General features: G+C 35.2%; 1 protein-coding gene across 1 annotated transcript in view; it reads left to right on the top strand.

The window, feature by feature from the left end:
• vegfd (vascular endothelial growth factor D) overlaps positions 1 to 22,010 on the top strand; it is a 67,059-nt gene extending 45,049 nt beyond the window's left edge. The window contains exons 3-7 of the mRNA XM_028799801.2: positions 7,777 to 7,967; positions 10,931 to 11,061; positions 16,117 to 16,211; positions 20,159 to 20,351; positions 21,768 to 22,010. Of these exons, the coding sequence (XP_028655634.1) occupies positions 7,777 to 7,967; positions 10,931 to 11,061; positions 16,117 to 16,211; positions 20,159 to 20,351; positions 21,768 to 21,876 (719 nt within the window). The 3' untranslated portion in view covers positions 21,877 to 22,010. The remainder of the gene's footprint in view (positions 1 to 7,776; positions 7,968 to 10,930; positions 11,062 to 16,116; positions 16,212 to 20,158; positions 20,352 to 21,767) is intronic.
• The last annotated feature ends 240 nt before the right edge of the window (positions 22,011 to 22,250 follow it).

The raw sequence follows: 22,250 nt of genomic DNA, 5'->3' as shown, positions 1-22,250 counted from the left end.
TTATCATACAGCGTCTCTTCAGGTATGAGTAAGCCACGATTGTGTGCCACATGATATATGCAGCATGCTACATGCTTGCACAATGTGACACACGTTATGTGCACTATAGAGCAGCACATTAATAGAGGAGAAATTAATTATATTTCCATAAGCAAATTAATTCTCTGAAGGTTCCTTTATAGTGTAGCGTCAGCACCAAGTGCCACAACAAATTGATTTTCTGTTCTTTATCCTTAAAAGAACTGCTTGCCTTTTGCTGCACTAATTGGAAAAGCACCTGCGACTTTATGGAGCTGCCATTTTTATAGGTTCTCTAGCTATTTATGATGTAATGCCATTTCATTCTTTTGAATATTCATCCCTGGCTGATGTAACTTGTCACTGCGCCATTGCAATAGCAATGTGCATGAGGCTGACCACTCAGATTACATTTGGAAAACCTGACATTGCTGCAAATTGTTCTTTGATGTTTGCCTGTTCAACCACAGTGTAAGGAAATCTTTTCTATCTGGATGATAAACAGATAATACCATTCTACACAGCTGGCATGACTCTGTGATGACTGAGAAATACTTGATCGGTTAGCCAGTTCACGTTGAAAAGCTCCTGTAGGTAAAAACCCAAGAGTGGACAGAACTTGCAAAGGATCAAGTAGAGCACAATTCCTTAAAGTCTGCCTTTGTAAAGCTGGCACCAGTTCAGCACACAGCTCCTAGAGGATTGCTGTTGGAAATCAAAATCAACTTAGAAGCCAGTCATCATCATCTATAAATACACACTTTCTTCTAATTCCTTCATTTGTAAATTCTTCTGACAACACTAAAGCAGCCATATTAGATGGAATAGTTTGCCCATTGCCTGCACCATTATATTGTTACAGAATGATTACAATCAAGTGAGTTAAATTTGTAAACTGTATGCAGTTTTGGTGTATTTGATAAAATCTGCATCATAGATGTAAATCTAAAAAAGAAAAGCAGACCACAGAAACAGTAGCACTGTTTTGACGCTGGGTGGGGCCAGTTTGCAAAATCAAGGCTGTACAGTATGCAAGGGGGGAGGCTGCTATGAAAATGTGCATGGCTTTATGCCAAGTTTAGTTTTTATACATCTCGAAGTGTATACACACCATTTATACATGAGGCCCCTGTTCTGTGGGCTGCAGGGAGGTGTACTTGGAATGACTATGTAGATAAAGTGGGGGAAAGCCTTATTTTATATAACTGACTGAGAAAAGCATTGTGCATATTTAACGGATTTATTTTTGCAGTATCAAAAGTCTTTAGCAAAATATATCAGAGAAAAAGTAGCCATTTAAATTTGAAAATCTAGTGAAGTAAAAGTCAAAGTAGTCTGAAAATATTATACTCAAGTAAAGCAGAAATGTTCTTAAAACATACTCAACTACAGTAATGAAGTATTTCTACTTTGTTCCTATATTGCTTTCCAGTGATTTATCCACCTTAATAAAAATGTTTGACTGTGTATCTGTATATCCATCCAGTTGCTATGTCTCTGTCATTCCAACAGTTGGCACATCACAAACGTCTATAGTAATAAAATGCATTGCATTTGACATTCCAACAGATGGCGTATCACAAACATTAATTATTAAACATAAATTATTGTTTTCCTGATGCTTTAAATAGCGCATTATAAATTACTCCCTCATCAACTATTTATGTACAATGTAAATTAGCACTTAGTCCAAGGAACAAAAATGTAAAAATTATGAATATTAATTTGTGTTTCTGCATTTGTTGTTGTGTATTTGATGATGATGTTGAAATATATTTTAATATAGTTATTTAGTTGTCATTTTGTTTGGCAAAATTTATTCTGACAGATCTTCATATTGTGTTTGAGTTTTTTTTTTAATGTCATATTCGGCTGACAATTTATCATCACTCGTCCTGGTAACCTAATACATTGTGAAACAAAGTGTCTCTCCCTGAGCCCCTAATGTGAGGTTTTCTGAGTTTGCCTCCATCCTTTCCGTGCTCCAATATGATCTTCCATGACTAATTCCATTCCAATGTGGCTCCAATTATCTTTTCCTAACTGCACCTGCTGTCTGCGCCTCACGCCATTCACTTGCTGGTGGATCTAGCAAGCTCCTCTTTAAGTGCTTGATCATCTCTCTTTCTAACAAAAACACACTCTGAAGGGCTTCTATGCTTGTTACCACTTTGTCAGGGCTGAAATGGTAATGAACACAAGCACACAAAATTAAACTGCAATGTTTCTGTTCAAACCTTGCTTCCTCACAGTTACACACAAAGAATACTGGGCAAAATTTGAATTTATAACTCAGCGCCAGTTACATATATTGGTAATAACATAAATACTCATGCATCATTCTACACACTGAATACAGCACAAAATATCAACACAAAAGAGACAGTGTACTTAAACAAGACATAGCATACTGTACCTGAAATCTTAAAAAACAAAACATGCAAGAAAATGCACTAACATGTTTTCTGTTCGTCCATTGCCTATTAAAAAACACATGTAAATGCCATTGAATGCTTATATTAATATATAGCCAAAATTAATATGTAATGATTGAAAATTTCAAAAAGGCAATTGTATTTTCTCCAAAAAAGCATAATAACAGTTACTATCTCATAAAACTCAAAAATGCTTACCTCATCTCATTTACACAAAATAAATGCTGAGAGAGGTTCACACTGATGACATCACATAACTGGGGAACATGAGTTTAATGAGAACAAAGCAGCTGAACATAACAAATTCGTATCATGATATGGTAAAGCTCTAAACGGATACATTATTTTATATAACTGTTACAGAGGTATCTGGTCAGAAGCTATTCTTCAGACAGACAGAGGGTTTTTAAGCAATCAACAGAAGTTGGGACACCTGTGCATATTGTTTGCTAAAACTTTCATGGCTTAATTTACTTTAGTTGCTGCAGAACATCTGTAGGTTGTAAGGCCCATTTGTAATATTCTGATATTCCCTTTATCAGTTTTTACTAACATAAACCTATGGCAGTTTACCTCTTACCCTTTTGACCATTTTGGAACATTCATTGCATTTCAGCTGATTACATTTGAAGAAAAACTGGAAAAAACGGAGGTGTTCATATATATTTAAAGTGTATTATCTGGCATTTAACCATAATCATTATGACGGGCCATCTCAAAACAAACTCCAAAAATAATTGTGATGAAAATGCAGAGATCTTAATTAGGCCTAGAGAAGTTACATTTTCTCCCAACTGTGTTGCATTTTAACTTTATTGATGTTTTTTTAAATATAGTTAAAGGGGCTTAGAGCTTGTTAAAAGTTAATTGAATTGAAAAAAAAATCCTAAATAAGGTTTTAGCGTAATGTTTGTGTTATACATAAATGATCATTTGCCTACAGACCACACACAATTGCATAGAATGAAATTCAGCTGCTTTCAATAAAAGGATTTGGCAGGATTTCAGCCTAAATACACCTGCCTTTGGAGCCCAGTCAAGTCAGTCATCATTTAGTGAAAAGCATGTAGTTCTACTCACAAATTGCTTGGAGTAGGTCATTCCTGCAAACTGAGCAAGACATAGGCTAGAAAAGCTCAAAAGAAGGACAATGACATTACTAACAGACTTGAAACATTACCTGACTAGAATATAAATAACAGATGCTTATTAAATTAAGAAACTATTTTAAACCCTGCATATAATTTTATACCTACAGTATTTGAAAAAGTTTTTGTACTCAGTACTAACTAATGTGGGAAACATCTGACTCTTTGCAAAGTATGGCATCTGTGTGTGGAGAATTAGCAGAAGAACTGATTCTCTATACACAGGATGGCAGCTTTAAAGGCCAGTGGAGGAAGTGATGTCATCAGGACCGGAACCGGAAGTGACATCATTGGCTGCCCCAGAGCCAGGCGGGATTTCCCTAGAATGGTCTGCAAAAGATTGAGAGGGAGAATTAGTGTACTTCGCCACCCCCTGGTCCAGCGTGGAATTACATGTACTCAAGCCCTTTAGTTGTCTTCTAAACACGTGTATATATATATATATATATATATATATATATATATATATATATATATATATATATATATATATATATATAATATAGTTACAGAACCATTAAAGGTCATGCCAGCCTCCCAAACTGACACAGACACGGGAAGCACACTTATAAAAAACAAGTTTTTCACTTGTGAAGAACATCTTCCCATTCCCATGAGCCCACAGTCCAAGCACAAACAGCACACCTTAACACAATTCTCTTCTTTCTTTTCTCTTTACTCTTTCTCCTCCACTCCTGCTCGGCAAGCTTTGTCTCTCTCCTCCTGACTCTGGCTCACTGAGTACTATCCACTGGCCCCTTATATAAGGCACCCGGAAGTGCTTAAGGTGCTCATTGTCCCACTTCCGGCAGCACTTCCGGGTGTGGCGGAAGAACTGCCAACATGGGCTCAGGAACAGCTGCAGCTCCCCTTGGCGGCATCCCAGGATTCCAACAGGGCTGTGTCCAACTCCATCTTCCATTAAGCCCTGCGAAAGTCCAAGGTAATGCTCTGTCCATACTTGTTTGCCCGGTCCTTTCAAGGAAAAGGCATCCAATTTGGCCAAGGGCCCTGGCCATCCATGACAATATATACTATATATATTATACACACACTCAAAAACACACACTTAAATAATACACAATATTCATATTTTAAAATATCATTTACATTTGATTCTTGGAGAGCTGAAATCTATTACGTAAATCCCCTATTCAGTTAATGTCATAATCAGTGTTGTATTAAAATTTTTTACAGTCGTTCCTTGATCTTTAAAAATAATCAAGGTATTGTTTTGGTGTTAGGAAGGCCAAGGAACACAGTGAGTTTAAATTTTTATTTAGCCACATTATTAAATAAATAAATTCATTTTACTGCTGTGCCATTTTTTGTGTGATATCAGTTTCAGACACTTTGTGCATTCCGCCTTGTCTGGTTGCCAATCAGTCACTAGGCAATATCAATGGGACATGTGTGGCACATGACTTCACCAGGTCAAAGTTATAAATGTCAGCATTGTGCGCTTACTGGTTGTCCAAGTTTGTGGATACAACAAATAAAAAGCTAGCAGTCTCATTTGGTTTCAGTTAGACTTTTGACAGTAGTTTAATTTGTTAACACTAGAATCCCTGAAGCCTACAAAAAAACTCATAATCCTGGCCCACTTAAATCCCTTCACACCTCTCCATCAGCATCTTTTGTTTTGCATATGTGTCGATCAGCCCAAGCAGCAAGCAGCCTGCTGTCCCATCCCCCACCAAGACTCCTTATCTGCATGTGAGGTTCCTGGACTTGTATATGGTAAATAATACAGTATATTGTTATTTGGAACACATGCATTTCATGTGTGTTTCGTGTCTACAAAGATCTGGGTATGTGTAAGATGAATGGAAATGCAAGGCAAGAAATGCTGAACACATACCTAAAGCAGAAACTTTTTCCATGTTATACTAATAATGACGTGAAGTGTATAATGAGTGAAGATTTTATTCCAAATATTAAATAAACACATGTGCTTTTTCACATTTGATTGACTACAATTTTCATCTTGTGTTTGTGCTCTGGTTATGTGTAATTACTTTGGTTTTAACTCCTTTGCAACTTTGTTTGAATTATGATTTTGGTTTAATTTTCTGGGCTTTGTTTATTGTTGGATTGTTTTCCTGGTATCAATCTTTACCTTTATATTAAGCCACGATCCAACTCCTGATTCTATTCTTATTTAAATACACCACCCAGCAGAGTTAGTATAGTTGTATTAATACAGTGAAAGGAACACAATATATGGCAGAAATTGGAGACTGAGGCAGAATAGCTGTAGGAGGTAAGATGATGAGACACCTGGGACAATATTGCCAAGAAATAAGAAATTAAAAAGGCGACAAACTTAAAGAAATCTGTAAAATTCAACAAGTCTGTAGTATGATGCTGCTGGGATTTGACAATGAATGAACTGAGATATCACTTAAAGTGCATTTTAGGGACTGAATTGACATAGCAACTGTGGTAACAGCATACAGACAAATTGAATTTTTGAAAAATCTGTGGGTGACAGCTTAATTGCTTGAAGGCATGGAAGAATGAAAGAGATGGAAACATCAAAGAATGGCTAAGAGGAACAGGCAAGTCTAAATGGAATTTACAGGTAGAATGTTAACTAAGTGAAGGAATGGAGGTGGAATGAATAATGTTAAGAAATACAACAAAAATGTGCAATCAGTTATATAAGATGTAAAGAAAGAATGGACAGACTTGAGCGAATACTGTATGTCAGTCCAGGACATACAAGACATGAGTTTAAAGGAGAGTTTACGAACTTAACAGAAGAATGGACAAACCAGAGGGCACAGAAGAAGATAATTCTACAGTAGTTTGAGTAGTAATATAAAACACAACAGAACTAAAAAAAAAAAGACAAAACAAATTCACAGTACACCATCTAATGTCCAGAAGACAGGCTGTAATGGCCCCACTTATTAAAAATACAGATGCAGTGTCCTGTAGAGGTTACAGAACTGTTTTCCTACTGATGCACACATCATTCAAGCTGTTCAGAAAACTACAAAAACTAATCACAGAAGATTTTAGATGCCATCAAGAGAAAAAAAATAGAAGATAAGTGGTAAAATTAAATTAGAACAGAGGAATTACTTAGAGATACTCTATCTAAAATATGAAAACAGAGATAATCATCACAGTGGTCCATGGAATAGTGATTTTTAAGTTAGAAAAACTGATCATGAAGAAAGCAAACAAAAATCAGACAATGGGATATAATGATGACAGTAGACATTTGAATGGAATATCATACAAACAAGGAAACACAATTTCTAAACAATAGAGACTACTCATGATATAATCAGAATTATGCAGAAAAACTGTTTTGGACACATCTTGTTCTATATTCTCTTTTTTTCTAGGCATCACAGAACTTAAGGTCAATGTGAAAAACTTGAAAGGGAAGCTGAGAGTGATGATGCTAATCTTAATGATGTTAAAAAAGAATATATGGAAATGAAGAAATAAGTGAGTTAAAGAGAACCTAAGGGGGAGCAAAAGCAAAACACATCAAGCTGTTGTATAATTATAAACATACCAACTCAAATGATAAAACTTACATTTTTATTTATATTTTAGTTGAAAACTGTACCTCCTAAAGGTTGATTTCCAAAATCAATATACTCGGTTTGTAATATGTGTCAAAAATGATTTCCCTTCCAGTTTATGGAGGTTAAAGATCATACTGCTGTTTTAGGAGCAATCCATGAGCATAGGCTTTGAGAGTAGTAGGCAAGACAAACCATAACATCAACTTAAAATCATCTTTAAATCCTGACATTTATGTGTATCTTATCTTTTGTATAACCGCCTTCTGGCCAATATCTTAAATCGGACATAACTTGTCACTGCACTGTTGTGCCTTTAGGAGCTTTTAATAAAACATTACTTCTTCACATGAACAAAGGGAGCAGCTTTTTGGTGCTATGGTTATTGGCTCATGGCTCAAAAGTCTTTGGTAGGAGTTACCTTTTCATATACATTTCCTAATACAAAAGTAATTGTGATTTGTTAACAGTCTTCATTATTGTGAATTAGCCATAAATGAGTTGAATACTATATGAGTTACTTAATGAAGTGTAGAGTTTTAAAAACAGAATACGTGAAATGGTACAGCAACCCATTTGACATACATATGCAGAAGACCTATCAATGTAACTTTAACTCTTTCCTTTCAGCAATAGATGAAGAATGGCAGAGAACACTATGTATGCCCAGAGAGGTTGTTGTAGATGTTGCTAAGGAGCTTGGCACCAACACAAATATATTCTTCAAACCTGCATGTGTATCAGTTTTCAGATGTGGAGGATGCTGTAATGAAGAAAGCTTATCTTGTAGAAACACCAGTGTCTCCTATGTTACAAAAACAGTAAGTAAAAAAATTTGTACTTTTTATTTAGACAAATAAATCAGTATGCTTGAAACAAAGGGGCTAAACTACTACCAAGCAAACCTATTTTGAGCATCAGTATTAAAAATATTAAACTTATTGGCCAAGGCTATACACTGTTATTAGCTGTATAGACATGGCTCTGTGAGCTGACTTGTGGTGTCTCGTAATTTGGTAATACCAGGATTATATTTAGAAGAAAGAAAGGGCATTTTCTATATATTTGACTGTCTTTCAAATGACTTGATAATTACATCTAGAGTAGTACAGCTCATTTGTGTTGTAGTACTGCCTCTCGGTTTAAAGAGTTCAAAAGCACCCCAGCAGAGGATTAGCCTTTTGAAAGAACAATAAGCCCTGTAGTGGAATCAGTCAATGGGAGCTGGTTGTTAGAAACCCTATAAAAATCAGCAGGTGTTTATTGGTTAACCTAAAGTTTCTGTTATGTTTAAAACTTTTCCTGATTTAAGTTTAGAAATCTAAAGTTTTAGAATCAAGATTTTTTTTTGAACAAGAGAAAACAAATGTTACAACAAGATGCTTTATTTCTGTTACTAATCTATACCATATTATTTACTATCTGACCAACTGACTTTTAATTAAAATTTCTCTAAAGTAATATAACAAATTGTTGAGGTACTTATTACATTCAAACATACATTTTTTATACACAAAAATAACTGTTAGTAGTTGATATTTGATACTGACTAGACTATACCCAGTGTACATTGAATTATTATGCACTGGGTCATTGTCATTGCTAGCATGAATAGTGAAGAAATACTCTGAGCTGGTATAATATGTGTGGGGAGATGTGAATGAGTGATATACTGACACCGCGTCCAGGGCTGATTATTTTTTTTTTTTTGAGCCCAACACTAACACAGTGTTCCAACCCCTGTAACCCTGAATAAAGGGGTTTGAGAATGGTATGTAAATGTTACTCAACAAACAAACTATTTAGTCACCATTTGTTCAATACTGATTCATTTTTATTAACTAGTTGCCATTTAATTGTTACTGTTCAATGTAACCAACACATTAAAGAATAAGTTTGCTTATGTTCAACAAACATGGTGTACATTAATTTGCCACAGGATATTATGATCTAAAATTAAGTATTTTTTATGTACATATATATGTGTATACTGTATATATATATACTATATGTGTGTTTAGAGGACACACATCCAAACCAAAATCAAAAGCTTTAAAGCTTACAGAATATGTCCATTGTTCAAGTCAAAATTGTTCTTGAGTATTACAGAGCATTTTCAAATATAAATACCATAAATAGCATATTTGTGTAATTTTCAGAAAAAAAATTTTATTTTGTAAGAGTCTGCCATTATAAATCCAGCAGTGTTTTTCATATCATTGCATGTTCTCCACTGCATCAGCCTTTGGTCCATAGGGTTGTAATTTTAGGGTTGGAGCTTGCAAATGCTGAAATTGTTATACTGAGTGTTTACTTTCCAGCAGTTAGGGAAAGATTTTACTTCAAGTTTATTGTCATGTGGACATACTGCAATGACTTTTCTTACTTGCAGGTCTTCTCAGAATAGTGACAGAGATGCAGTGCTAAGAAAAGATACAAAAGAAAAATACTCATTGAATGCTACATATATATACAATTACATACAATTTGCACATACAAGAACACATTCATAAATTGTTATTGCGACTGGCTGTTTGGCAATCTTGTGATCTGTGAATTGACACAGTCTCTAAAACTGCTAATGTAAGTCTGACAAGTCTTATTCCATTTCTTTGAAAGGAGGAGTGAGAATATCCACCGTGCAGAATGGCTGTGGTCTTCAGTAATCATGTTTGCCTTCCTAAAGGCAGTGTGTATTACAGAGGTTTTGAGCAGAAGGCCATTTGGTGCAGTTAATGATCTGTGCTGCCTGCAGTCTTCAGTGTTATATGATTTTGAGTAGAGCACATGTCATATATTATGATGTTATGCAACCAGTAAGGATAGAATCCACTGTACACTCATAAAAGGTAGTGAGAACAGACAGGGAAATCCAAAGTTCGTGTGTTGTACTGTCATTCTGTATCAGTGATTTGCTTCATTATGAAGATGAAGATACATTTCACCTTCCCCATTAAACTGTACTTTTCTAAACTGATTTTGGGGATCTCAATTAACTACTTTTGCATTTTCAGTTTTTATTCACCCCTCAATATATTATACCTTTATGACAATCAAGTCATTACAGTGCCATCTTGTTTGTTTTTCTTGTATTTTCTGAAATCAATACTTTTGTTGTCTGAAAGTACACATATTTGGTAAGTTTTAAATCTTTTCTTTTACATTTAGACACATGCCCTTTGGACCCCATTTTAAACTGCAAACACAACCACTGTATTTTTAATATTTATAAAAAAAAAACTGTTTACTTTAGAACACAATTTGCAATGGCAAATTAATGTACACCATGATTTTGATAAAATAACTTTGACTTGAAAAATACAAACTTATCCTTTAAAAAAGTTTAAAGATATCTGTGATTATGCTGTACAAGAGCCTGTTTTGTGCATATTTAAAAAAAACAGTCTTCAACATGTTGAAGAAGAAAACAAATTTCTTGTAAATAATGATTTCAATATATGAACATCCAAATCAGTCTTTGTGAGCCTTGCTCTCTTTCCATAGTCATAGTATTTGTATTTTCTTAAAAGAAATAATGAATATTTTTAAATATACTTTAAATTACAGTTGCAGTTGTTGCAGTTAGTTTCTTGTTTGGTTTGGACATCATTAATTCAGAAAGCTGAAGTATATGGCTAACTTAAATTGTAAAATGGTAGGCATAATTTACAGTTTTAAAGCAGTTTCCTGATGTTGGTTTTTAACCAAAAAAATTAATTATCTGTTAGTATTTCCTCTTATGAGCATAATTTTCACAAATGATGTAATAATTTTTCAATTACAGGTATTTGAAATTGCATTGTCAGTGACGTATATTCCACAGCCTGTCTATGTAAGGATTGCTAATCACACATCCTGCAAATGTATGTCACCCTCCGTTATCCGGCGGCATGCTCCACACCAAGCAGTGGACAGGTAAGAAGTTTTATACATAAGTTTTCTTTTCCATATTTTATGCACCTGCCATACTTTTCTTCTTCTTTTCATGATTGTATTATACAGACTAAACTATATTACAAGGTAGTAAATGTATATGCTATGAAACTAGGAATCCAAATGAACTGCTAGCGTAGTTAGCCATGATGAGGAAATCCTGACATAACTCTTCCTTGAATTCTTGGTTGGCACTTGCTATTGGGACCATTAGAGATTTTTATATTGACAGTATGTTTGCATTCTCTGATTGACTGTACCTCAAATATAATTTTACATCCACACGGTTCTTTTACTATATAAGAGTTAGAGCCTTTCTGAAAGAAACTTGGTCAACTTTCCTAAACTTCCCTCAGTAGCTGATTTGGACACTATACTATCTACCACTGATGAAAACCTAGGCAGGATCTCCAAACTTTACTAGTTTTTTTTTTCAAATAAAAGTAGCATTGTTATTTATTAATGAAGCCAATAAAAATGTTTTTCTTTTAAATAATTACAGTGCATCCGGAAAGTATTCACAGCGCATCACTTTTTCCACATTTTGTTATGTTACAGCCTTATTCCAAAATGGATTAAATTCATTTTTTCCTCAGAATTCTACACACAACACCTCATAATGACAACGTGAAAAAAAGTTTACTTGAGATTTTTGCAAATTTATTAAAAATACAAAAATTGAGAAAGCACATGTACATAAGTATTCACAGCCTTTGCCGTGAAGCTCAAAATTGAGCTCAGGTGCATCCTGTTTCCCCTGATCATCCTTGAGATGTTTCTGCAGCTTAATTGGAGTCCACCTGTGGTAAATTCAGTTGATTGGACATGATTTGGAAAAGCACACACCTGTCTATATAAGGTCCCACAGTTGACAGTTCCTGTCAGAGCACAAACCAAGCATGAAGTCAAAGGAATTGTCTGTAGACCTCCGAGACAGGATTGTCTCGAGGCACAAATCTGGGGAAGGTTACAGAAAAATTTCTGCTGCTTTGAAGGCCCCAATGAGCACAGCGGCCTCCATCATTCGTAAGTGGAAGAAGTTTGAAACCACCAGGACTCTTCCTAGAGCTGGCTGGCCATCTAAACTGAGCGATCGGGGGAGAAGGGCCTTAGTCAGGGAGGTGACCAAGAACCCAATGGTCACTCTGTCAGAGCTCCAGAGTTCCTCTGTGGAGAGAGGAGAACCTTTCAGAAGGACAACCATCTCTGCAGCAATCCACCAATCAGGCCTGTATGGTAGAGTGGCCAGACGGAAGCCACTCCTTAGTAAAAGGCACATGGCAGCCCACCTGGAGTTTGTCAAAAGGCACCTGAAGGACTCTCAGACCATGAGAAAGAAAATTCTCTGGTCTGATGAGACAAAGATTGAACTCTTTGGTGTGAATGCCAGGCGTCACGTTTGGAGGAAACCAGGCACCGCTCATCACTAGGCCAATACTATCCCTACAGTGAAGCATGGTGGTGGCAGCATCATGCTGTGGGGATATTTTTCAGCGGCAGGAACTGGGAGATTAGTCAGGATAAAGGGAAAGATGACTGCAGCAATGTACAGAGACATCCTGGATGAAAACCTGCTCCAGAGCGCTCTTGACCTCAGACTAGGGCGACGGTTCATCTTTCAGCAGGACAACGACCCTAAGCACACAGCCAAGATATCAAATGAGTGGCTTCAGGACAACTCTGTGAATGTCCTTGGGTGGCCCAGCCAGAGCCCAGACTTGAATCCGATTGAACATCTCTGGAGAGATCTTAAAATGGCTGTGCACTGATGTTTCCCATCCAACCTGATGGAGATTGAGAGGTGCTGCAAAGAAGAATGGGCAAAACTGGCCAAGGATAGGTGTGCCAAGCTTGTGGCATCATATTCAAAAAGACTTGAGGCTGTAATTGCTGCCAAAGGTGCATCGACAAAGTATTGAGCAAAGGCTGTGAATACTTATGTACATGGGATTTATCAGTTTTTTTATTTTTAATAAATTTGCAAAAACCTCAAGTAAACTTTTTTCACGTTGTCATTATGGGGTGTTGTGTATAGAATTCTGAGGAAAAAAATGAATTTAATCCATTTTGGAATAAGGCTGTAATGTAACAAAATGTGGAAAAAGTGATGCGCTGTGAATGCTTTCCAGATGCACTGTACATTTCACAGTGTAGCACTGGTTTTTGCTGTGTTTTTTGGTCTTGAAACCTGTCTCAGTGTGTTACTATTTGATCAGTATTTTTTCTTCTTCTTCTTCTTCTTCTTCTTCTTCTTCATTCGGCTGCTCCCATTAAGGGTTGCCACAGCGGATCATCTTTATTTTTTGAAAATTCTTTTTTCCTTTGTGGTTAGCAACAATCCAGGTTGCTAATGCATCAACTAACAGCAGTGATTTCAGCAAATAATTACTATTTAATGTTATTGCACTATCTGCGTTGTCGAATTTTCTGAATGAATAACAAAATTTTTCTCTGTGTTTTAACAGTTTTTTTTTTACTTTTTTTGGTATCACATTAGTGAGTTTTTTCATAATTAATGGGGTGTTGGGCTTTGGGATTGAGATTTTGTTGCTTTTCTGGTTTTGACCTCAGCCTGTTTCGGTATTTGCTTCTCTCTTTCTCTTCAGTATTTTTCTTACAATTCTCTGCCTCTTTAACTCTGGTACAATATAAGTCTGGATGAAAAATGTGGGACCTCAAGATGAAGAGAGTTTTGGGGAGATTAAACAAATTCAAAAAGATGTTACGATAACAAAACAGTAGGTCAGTGATGTAATGTAATGTAATTTGCCTCACTTCAGTAAATACTTTTGGAATTTGCTCAAACCCAGAAACATTTTGATACATTGAGCAACCCCACTACTGCCCTTGCTGGTGGTAGGGCTAGAGAGCCTCAGGTTCCTCACTCAGGTAGATTTTCTGGGAATCATGTGATTTTTACATCAGTGCCGTTGGGGCTTCGATCAGCAGCCCCAAATGTATCACGCTGAACAATTATGGTGCCTTTATAACCTTGTCATTGGATGAAAAACTTCTTGAGTGGGTGTTGGCAAGATATGACAAAAATCGTCTAATTCTCTATCTGCATTATTAAAGTTTCTGGATGAATAACAAATTAACTTAACTGTGTTTTAATGTTTTTTAGGGTTTTTGGTATCATATCTTAGTGAGTTTTTTGACATTGAATAGTGTTTTGGGTTTTAGCATGTTGCTTTTCTGGTTTCGACCTCGGCCTGTTTTAGAATTCACTTCTCTCTTGTCTCCTGTCCTTTTCTTACAATTCTCTTCCTCCTTATCTCTCATTATCTCATTATTTCAGACTCCATTTAATTGTAAGCCTGAACGCTTTAGTATCTTTAGATGTAGATGCCAAAATGCCCAGGGACAAATGCTAATTTGGGTGTGTTTATGACAGGTCATAGTATGGGGTTTCATTGTGTTAGGTCTCTTTTATTATTATTATGTGCCAGTGTTTGTTTCAACAAGTCTGCAGTTTGGGTTTCAACAAAGAAAAAGTATAAGTGAACTGGAGCACAACCAATTGAACATACCAAAATAACCAAGTAGAAAAAAATCAAAAAGCTAATCTCCTAAAATGCAATATATATATATATATATATATATATATATATAATATAAATGAAGAATAAAACACTATAACCTGGGACAGGCTAAAGTATATTATCAGAAAATCAGCTGGGTTGCTCTTTACGTTTCTTACACTTCATAGTTACTGTGTAAAATCTGAACTCTGGCTTTCATTTTAGGAAGTATGTGGGACTCTGCATAATCAGTTGACTTTTTTTTTTAAACTCTGAATTTAAATAGATTATAAATTTGGTAAGTTTATTTAATAGTTTTAGCTAAGGTTGGGTTGGTTTTAAAGGAAAACTCAGTATTTTCCAAGTCAAACCAATGTTTTTCACAATTACGGAATACATTACTGTAATTTGAAAGGGAAATTATTTTCTTAAGTTCAATATTGTTAGAAATTTATATTTATTTATAAATGCAGGGCATCAGTGCAAACGTGAAGTAAACCTTATAACTTCCCAAATACATTCACTTTGAAGCAACAAAGGTTTTAATTTCAGAAAATATGTGTTACACATTTCTCAGTAATATTTATGATAACTAAAGGAAATTTGGAAGTAAAACAGTTTATCACTAATTCTTGACACTTTGGTTATCTACAAACAGCTAGCATTTCAGGTGAATTTTTCATGTAAACATGTAAAATAGCATGAAACCACTCACATGTCTGAAGCTTTAGCTCAGTTTGTAGTATTAGCAATGGAAATATTGTCTACTAGCAACTGAATATGACACTATTGATGAGTTGCCCTTACTTCTATGTAGGGAGTTATGGTTATAGTAAAATACTTTGCATATTTAGATATTTCATATTTAGTTTTATGCTTTCAAAATTAAATTAACATTGTTGGATAATAATTTCTCTCTACCATTTACTACTGAAGTTTCAATTATTTCTTTTGGTTTACTTATAGCAGTAGCAGTGCAGAATTTCTGGTCACTAATTTTCTGAAGTGAAAGATACCTTGCTACATCACTCCTCCCACCCTGGGGGTACTGGGAATAGTATTGTTGTTCTGGTACCCTGACATACTGCATACCTGAATTACAATTCACATTTAAACCTATCAGAGGCTGTTTTACATTATTTATTTATTTATTTTTAAAAGAGTTTTTTTAATACTGTTTTGGCTATCATTCTGCCTGATCCTAGAGAACCTTGAATTATATGGAAAATATGCAAACCATGGGACTGAAGGACATTTCCGCTGATACAGAAGGAGTACTTGCTAAATATTTTCATCCTTTGAAGGACTCCATATCTGTCAAGTGGATTCCTACAAATTCTCTATCAAGTTTTCATTAGTTATGCTTATAATACAGCCTGTCACATTAAAGATTTTAGACTGAGGTTGTTGACAGTTACAGCTTACCTATGGACTTTGCATTTACCGCATTCACATATCATCAATTACAGTCGAAAATGACCATCTGTCTGAAATAATATTTTTTTTTGTATTTCAGTTGCAGTCAATCCCCAAAGCCCTGTCCACATGGTCAGATCTGGCACAGTGAAGCCTGTCAATGTCTGCCACATCCACAGAGGAGAATCCGTGAAGGTAAGCATTCAGATAATAACTTTATTTTGAAGTCCAAAGTGGGGGAATTATCATATGGTCTCTGCAGACTCACACTGCATTTTTTCTTATTATTTAGTAATGAAGTATTCCATAACAGAACAAAGGTTGCAGGGAAATTGCTTCTTGACCCCAAAGATTTTAAATTAACTCACTTATGACAATTTTCTGTCATTTCACCTTGATCCAATGGTAAACATCCCTTTAATTTGCTTAACAGGAACAAAATAACATACTGTAATAAGAAATATTAACATTTTTATTATTTTGAACTGCATATAGATTCTCCATCCAGAGACATGGAGCAAGTCAAGAATGATATTTGAATCTAAAGATTTAATTAAAAATAGACTTCTAAGCCTACTGTACAAGCCCACAATAAAGACTAGACATTATATACATGAGAATGCTATTCAGTGTTTAAATATGACAGATAAATGTAAAACATTAATATAAACATTCATTTTAAGTTGTACAGCATAAATTAATTTGACATGTATAGTTTTTGATATGGAATAAGCCAGAAGTTCCCATTCTTTTACAGCTTGTGGCTTACATAAATGAAATACATGTACCACAAATCCTCAAAAATCTACATGACCTTTTGGAACATGAAATTAAGTGAAATAATGTAATTTTCTGACCTAAGTAATTAAAATATACAAAGTTTGCTGAATGGATACACAGTAAAAATTGCATAACTATGACAATATTGGCTAATGTTGTCTTTTTATTTTTAAATTTCCATTTACAAAACAATTTCCCTCATAGTTCCATTGTCTACTGGTTGAAAACTGTCATAAATAAAGTAACTGCTTTTAAAAATTTTGCAAGAGTATGAGTAGTTAACATTGTCATTATCCATCCATCCATCCATCTTCCAACCCGCTGAATCTGAACACAGGGTCACGGGGGTCTGCTGGAGCCAATCCCAGCCAACACAGGGCACAAGGCAGGAACCAATCCCAGGCAGGGTGCCAACCCACCGCAGGACATATTGTCATTATTCATCCATCAATTAATTTTCTTCATCTGCCTAGTCCAATTCAGAACCAGAGTCTAATAATGAATTATTTTATATAGTAAACCTTTAGGACCACATTATAACAAGGTGCTTTATAGACAAAACCACAAAACTGCTTAAAGCAACAAAGTAAAGTACAGCTCAAGATGATTTAACTACCTGATAAAACAAAGGGAAATAAACACTGGGTTAGGCCTACAAAAGTAAAAATGGCCTAATAGCACATAGGGCTATTATATAAAATAAACTTAAGTAAACTGAAAAAAGTGCTAAATAAATAGTAGGTGGGAGGTAAAATCAAAATGGCACACAGTAAGTGTGGTATTGTATTTTTATATATTGATTATGCCATTTTTGTAAATTATTTTTAAAATTTTCTGGATTGCTTAAAGTGTCAGTCATATGCACAATGTCTACTAAACATCTCCCAAGTTAGCACCTCATATATTTAGTTAAAAAATGGCAGGCACCTTTCAGTTCGGAGGACAGAGTTTGAAATTACCAAGGTATTTAGAGAAGGAGGAGTAAAACAGCCAAGTTTTGTTTCACATTCAAATTTAATTTATATATTTTTATTGTTTGTATATTTGTGTTCTTAAGAATTACTTCTGAAGCTTTGAAATCGCTTCTTCTTTTTTTTTTTTTTTTTTTGTATGGCACCTTCTGACTCACCAGAACAGAAAAATCCCCACATATGGGATGTCATGTGCTATGTCTTGATGTCTAGTTATGCAAGACATTGAGATTTTTCAGGTTCTTTGCTAATTTCTATTCCCCAAAATCATTCTTAGCACACTTTTGGACCTTATTTTGTACTGGAAATTACACCCTTATGATAATAGTGTAAACCAAGAGGTGTCCTCAGCAAAAGTAATCAGAAGGACTTGAAGTTGTGCATGCCATATCTACTGAACCCAGGAATTCACCTTGTATGGAGATAGGAGGGGTCAAAGCTACTGCTCTTCCCAAAACCTAAAAAAAATGTGGATTAGTAATATAGGACAGTCATTTTATGCTATTTTGATATATTTTTGACATGTGATTCTTTACCGGTGATTCTAGCCCTCAAAGTGCCACTAACAGTAGGCTTACAATGATACATTTTAAAGGTAAACATGTGGGGTAGTATTGTTTTACACTGTTTCATGGTCAGTGATTACCCACATATTTTTGAATTTTGGTCCTTTACTAGGGATCTAGTCTACTAGGACCTCTATCAGAGGGTGAAAAATGACAAATTTCTACTGCAATCAAAAATATATGGAATTTAATATATTTAAATTAAAGCACACATTTAAATTTTTCAAATATCTGACACAACTATTCTTGTTTATTTTGCACTTCTATCTCATGAAGTAGGGGTGGCGCAGTGGTAGCGCTGCTGCCTTGCAGTTAGGAGACCCGGGTTCGCTTCCCAGGTCCTCCCTACGTGGTGTTTGCATGTTTTCCCCATGTCTGCGTGGGTTTCCTCCGGGTGCTCCGGTTTCCTCCCACAGTCCAAAGACATACAGAAAATATAAAGGAAGGAAAGAGTTGGAACATTGAAGCCTCAGTAGTTTGTGACATTTGAATTAATCTGAGTGAAGGACGCCACATGGGGACTGGCAACTCAGCTGGAGCTATACTGGGAAACTTTCCCAGCTGGGACGCCCACAGCATGGAAGGACAGGAGGAGACAGCTTGCACAGGACATTGTCTCCCCTGGAATGCTAGCTGGCAGCCCCCCAGGTGGTGGTATCATCCCAGCATTCTGGCAGCCCCCCAGGTGGTGGTATCATCCCCAGATTCCAACAGAGCACATTGGAAATTGGAGTTCATCTGCTCAGCCCTGTTGGGTTCCGTGGGTGCTGCTAAGGGGCACGGAGGACACTAATGATCCCTAGTGTGATGGGCTCCAACCTCACCTGGTAGTGCTTCTGAGCTACAGCTTTGAGACACCGGAAGTGCTTCTGGGTATTAGATAAAAATTGCATCCCTGCTTTAATCTGGGAGCCAGAGTTGGGGGGAAGTGGACAAAGCTGAAGAGAGGAGCAGAGGAAGACAGTGATGGCAGAGAACGCTGAGTGTGAGAATTGTGGTTGTGGTGTGGGAAACTTTTATTGTAAGAGTTTCAGACCAATAAGCCTTTATTTATTGCTGAACTTGCGTCCAAGCCTGTTGTGTTGAAAGTTTGGGGTGCTGGAGCCTCCCTTGGGGACCACATCTGACTTATTCATTAAATATCACCCTTCAGTAAATGTTATTATACAGCTAATGTTTCCCCCTTATACTAAACAGAGGAATACAGTAAATCTCAAAACAACTATCACAAACCTGGCAAAGTTACTTGCTGACAAAATATATTTTTTACAGGAGAGCTAGTGTAAATGAAAATATTTTGAGTAATTTATATAGTACTAGTATTACAATGTTTGATTTTTTGTTTTTAACATGATTTTACACCATACTATATTTACTTTTATTGCCACTGAACAGATAATATCAGGGAATAAATTGAATACATCTACATGGTCAAATAAATAAGATAAGTCCGTGGTGACTTATACACTCATCCCTTATACATACACTTAACATACGTGTGATTTGAATGAGTGCATGATTGAATGAGAGTATGCAGGAATGAATAAAGGAGTGTATCTGTTAAAGGATGTGAGGCAGGTTGGGGGGTAGGCTGTGGCCCAAAGGGTATTTGCTCAGCAGGAATTTGGCCCCTTTTGAATCTAGTTGATGACCCCTGTCGTACCATTTATTTATATAAACTTTTTTCCATCACCAGTATTGTAAAACAAACATACTTTTAAGCAGACATTCTTTTAATCTTTATATTACAATGGCAAAATGAGACCTTCATCAAATTACCTAAAAACTGAATCTCTAAAAGAATGTCTATTTCCTTCTGTTGTAGACCTGTCTCCAATTGCTGAGTTGGCAGTCTGTGGGCCCTATATGGTCTTTGATGAAGATCAGTGCGAATGTGTTTGCAGAAGGGATTGCCCAGCAAATCAGTCCGTAAATCCAGGGAACTGTACCTGTCAGTGTTCTGAAAGCTTTGAAACCTGTGCCAAGAATCAAAAAACATTTGATCCAGATTCCTGCAGGTGATTTACATTTGTCTCCCATCTATAAAAAGCATAGCTTAATATGGATCAGACTGACTAAACACTGTAAAGTCTGTCCTTAGTATATAATATTATACTGTATATATGTAAAAATGTTTTAGTCATACTGTAAGATTTGCTGTCTGAAAATGTGCTCAGTGGCAAAATTCTCTAATGACATAGTTGATTAAAAATTAATTTGCAGTATGTTATCAGGCAGCATAAAGCATATTGATGAGTTGATGTCAAAAACAAAAAAATCGATAGTAGGATGTAAGTTTAGTAGGAGCTAATTAAAGAATAATATAGGCCTAATAATAGATCATTGATTAAGCAAATTCACTTTTTTTATTTTTGAGAATGCTTTATTTCTTGCATAATCAAAAGAGCTGAATAAGTGGAATAGAGAAGTACAAAGAAGTTATGACATAGAAAGTTGACTGCTGTACATTCTGTAACTTATCAGAACTAACTATCCATAATTCAAATGATAAAGACACTGCATTTGTTGATTTGTTTTAGTTATGAAAGTAGAGTCTGCATCATAAAATATAGAGCACAGTTGTGCTGTTATTTTTCATTTGACAAAAGAGCATTGCATAAAATGTGGCACCGTTTTAAATCCTAGTCATCCCAATGAAATATCTGCCAAGCACTTTTACTAAAACATTTACATTTGAAGAACCCCCACAGTATTGTTTAACTGTGGTATGGGGTACCTTTAGTTTTTAGGCATACAGTAGAAGAAAATGATTTTTTTAAGTAATATGTTCTCAAAATGATTTTAAGAAACTTTTTTAAACACTTTTTCATATTAATGTGTTTAATTTTAATATATTTTTATTCAGAAAACTATGACTGTAGATAAGGAAAACATCACACGCTGATAAACGTGTGATTTTTTTTGTTTTGACTTACACTATATTAATGAATGTTTCATTTTTATGAAAATTATAAAAATGTGAAAATTAAAGAAAAGGCCTATAAAAAAAACCCCACTTTAGCTGAATACAAAATTGAAATACTAATATATACAAGGGAAGGTGATTGCAGAGATCCACAAAACATAAATAATATTAATAAAATATATCCGTTGTTTGAAACAGCTTTTCCAATGGAAATATACGGAAGGCATTGTAGGTCATAAAGTATAAAGCACACAAGATCAAAGTATTAGAGCCTGGTAACTGTAAAGTGGAAAAATCAAAGCTGTGGTTGTGCCCACTTAAGAAGTTAGGTCACCAATGATGGTCATTTTGGTCTGCCTTGACATGTGGGATACTTTATATTTTATCTATGTAAGTATATGTGTGCTTTGCATGTCTCCATTTGTACAGAAAGATGCAATTATTTTATTAATTAGTCTTCAAAACATTTAAGGTATGTCTTTTATTTTTGTTTTTTCTTTCTTTGTAGCTGTAAGCCAGAGCGAGAATGTTCAGCAAAAACTTGTCTGTCTGGACGGCTCAACAAAATGAAAAACTGCCACTGTGTCAAAGAAAAAAAGTTACACTCTTCTCCTTAAACCTACAGTAGTAAAGAATAATCTCTTTCACGCACTTTCTCATTCTCTTTTATGTGTCTCTCTATGTCACTATGAAGAATATCATTTCTTTAATTTATTGACATTTTTTACTGTTACCATAATAATGTATTTTTTTAATGATATACTCTTATATGCTGTGTAATGCATAATTCACTCACTCATTTATCAGTATGAGAGAGCTTTTTAGCACTGAAAATGTAATCCACTATTGTGCTATTTTTCATATTTTTATATATTTTAATTAAATTCTATGTATATAATATTTAAATTGTATATATGAAAAATAAAATATTTGTACTTGTCATGTTTTATTTTCATTAATAATAACCTCATCTTTATCATAGTGGATTATG

The sequence above is a fragment of the Erpetoichthys calabaricus genome, chromosome 4 (assembly GCF_900747795.2).
Source record: "Erpetoichthys calabaricus chromosome 4, fErpCal1.3, whole genome shotgun sequence".
In the NCBI taxonomy this organism is placed as follows: Eukaryota; Metazoa; Chordata; class Cladistia; order Polypteriformes; family Polypteridae; genus Erpetoichthys; species Erpetoichthys calabaricus.
The sequence above is the reverse complement of the archived record's forward strand: the minus strand, read 5'-3'. Positions and strand labels throughout refer to the sequence as shown.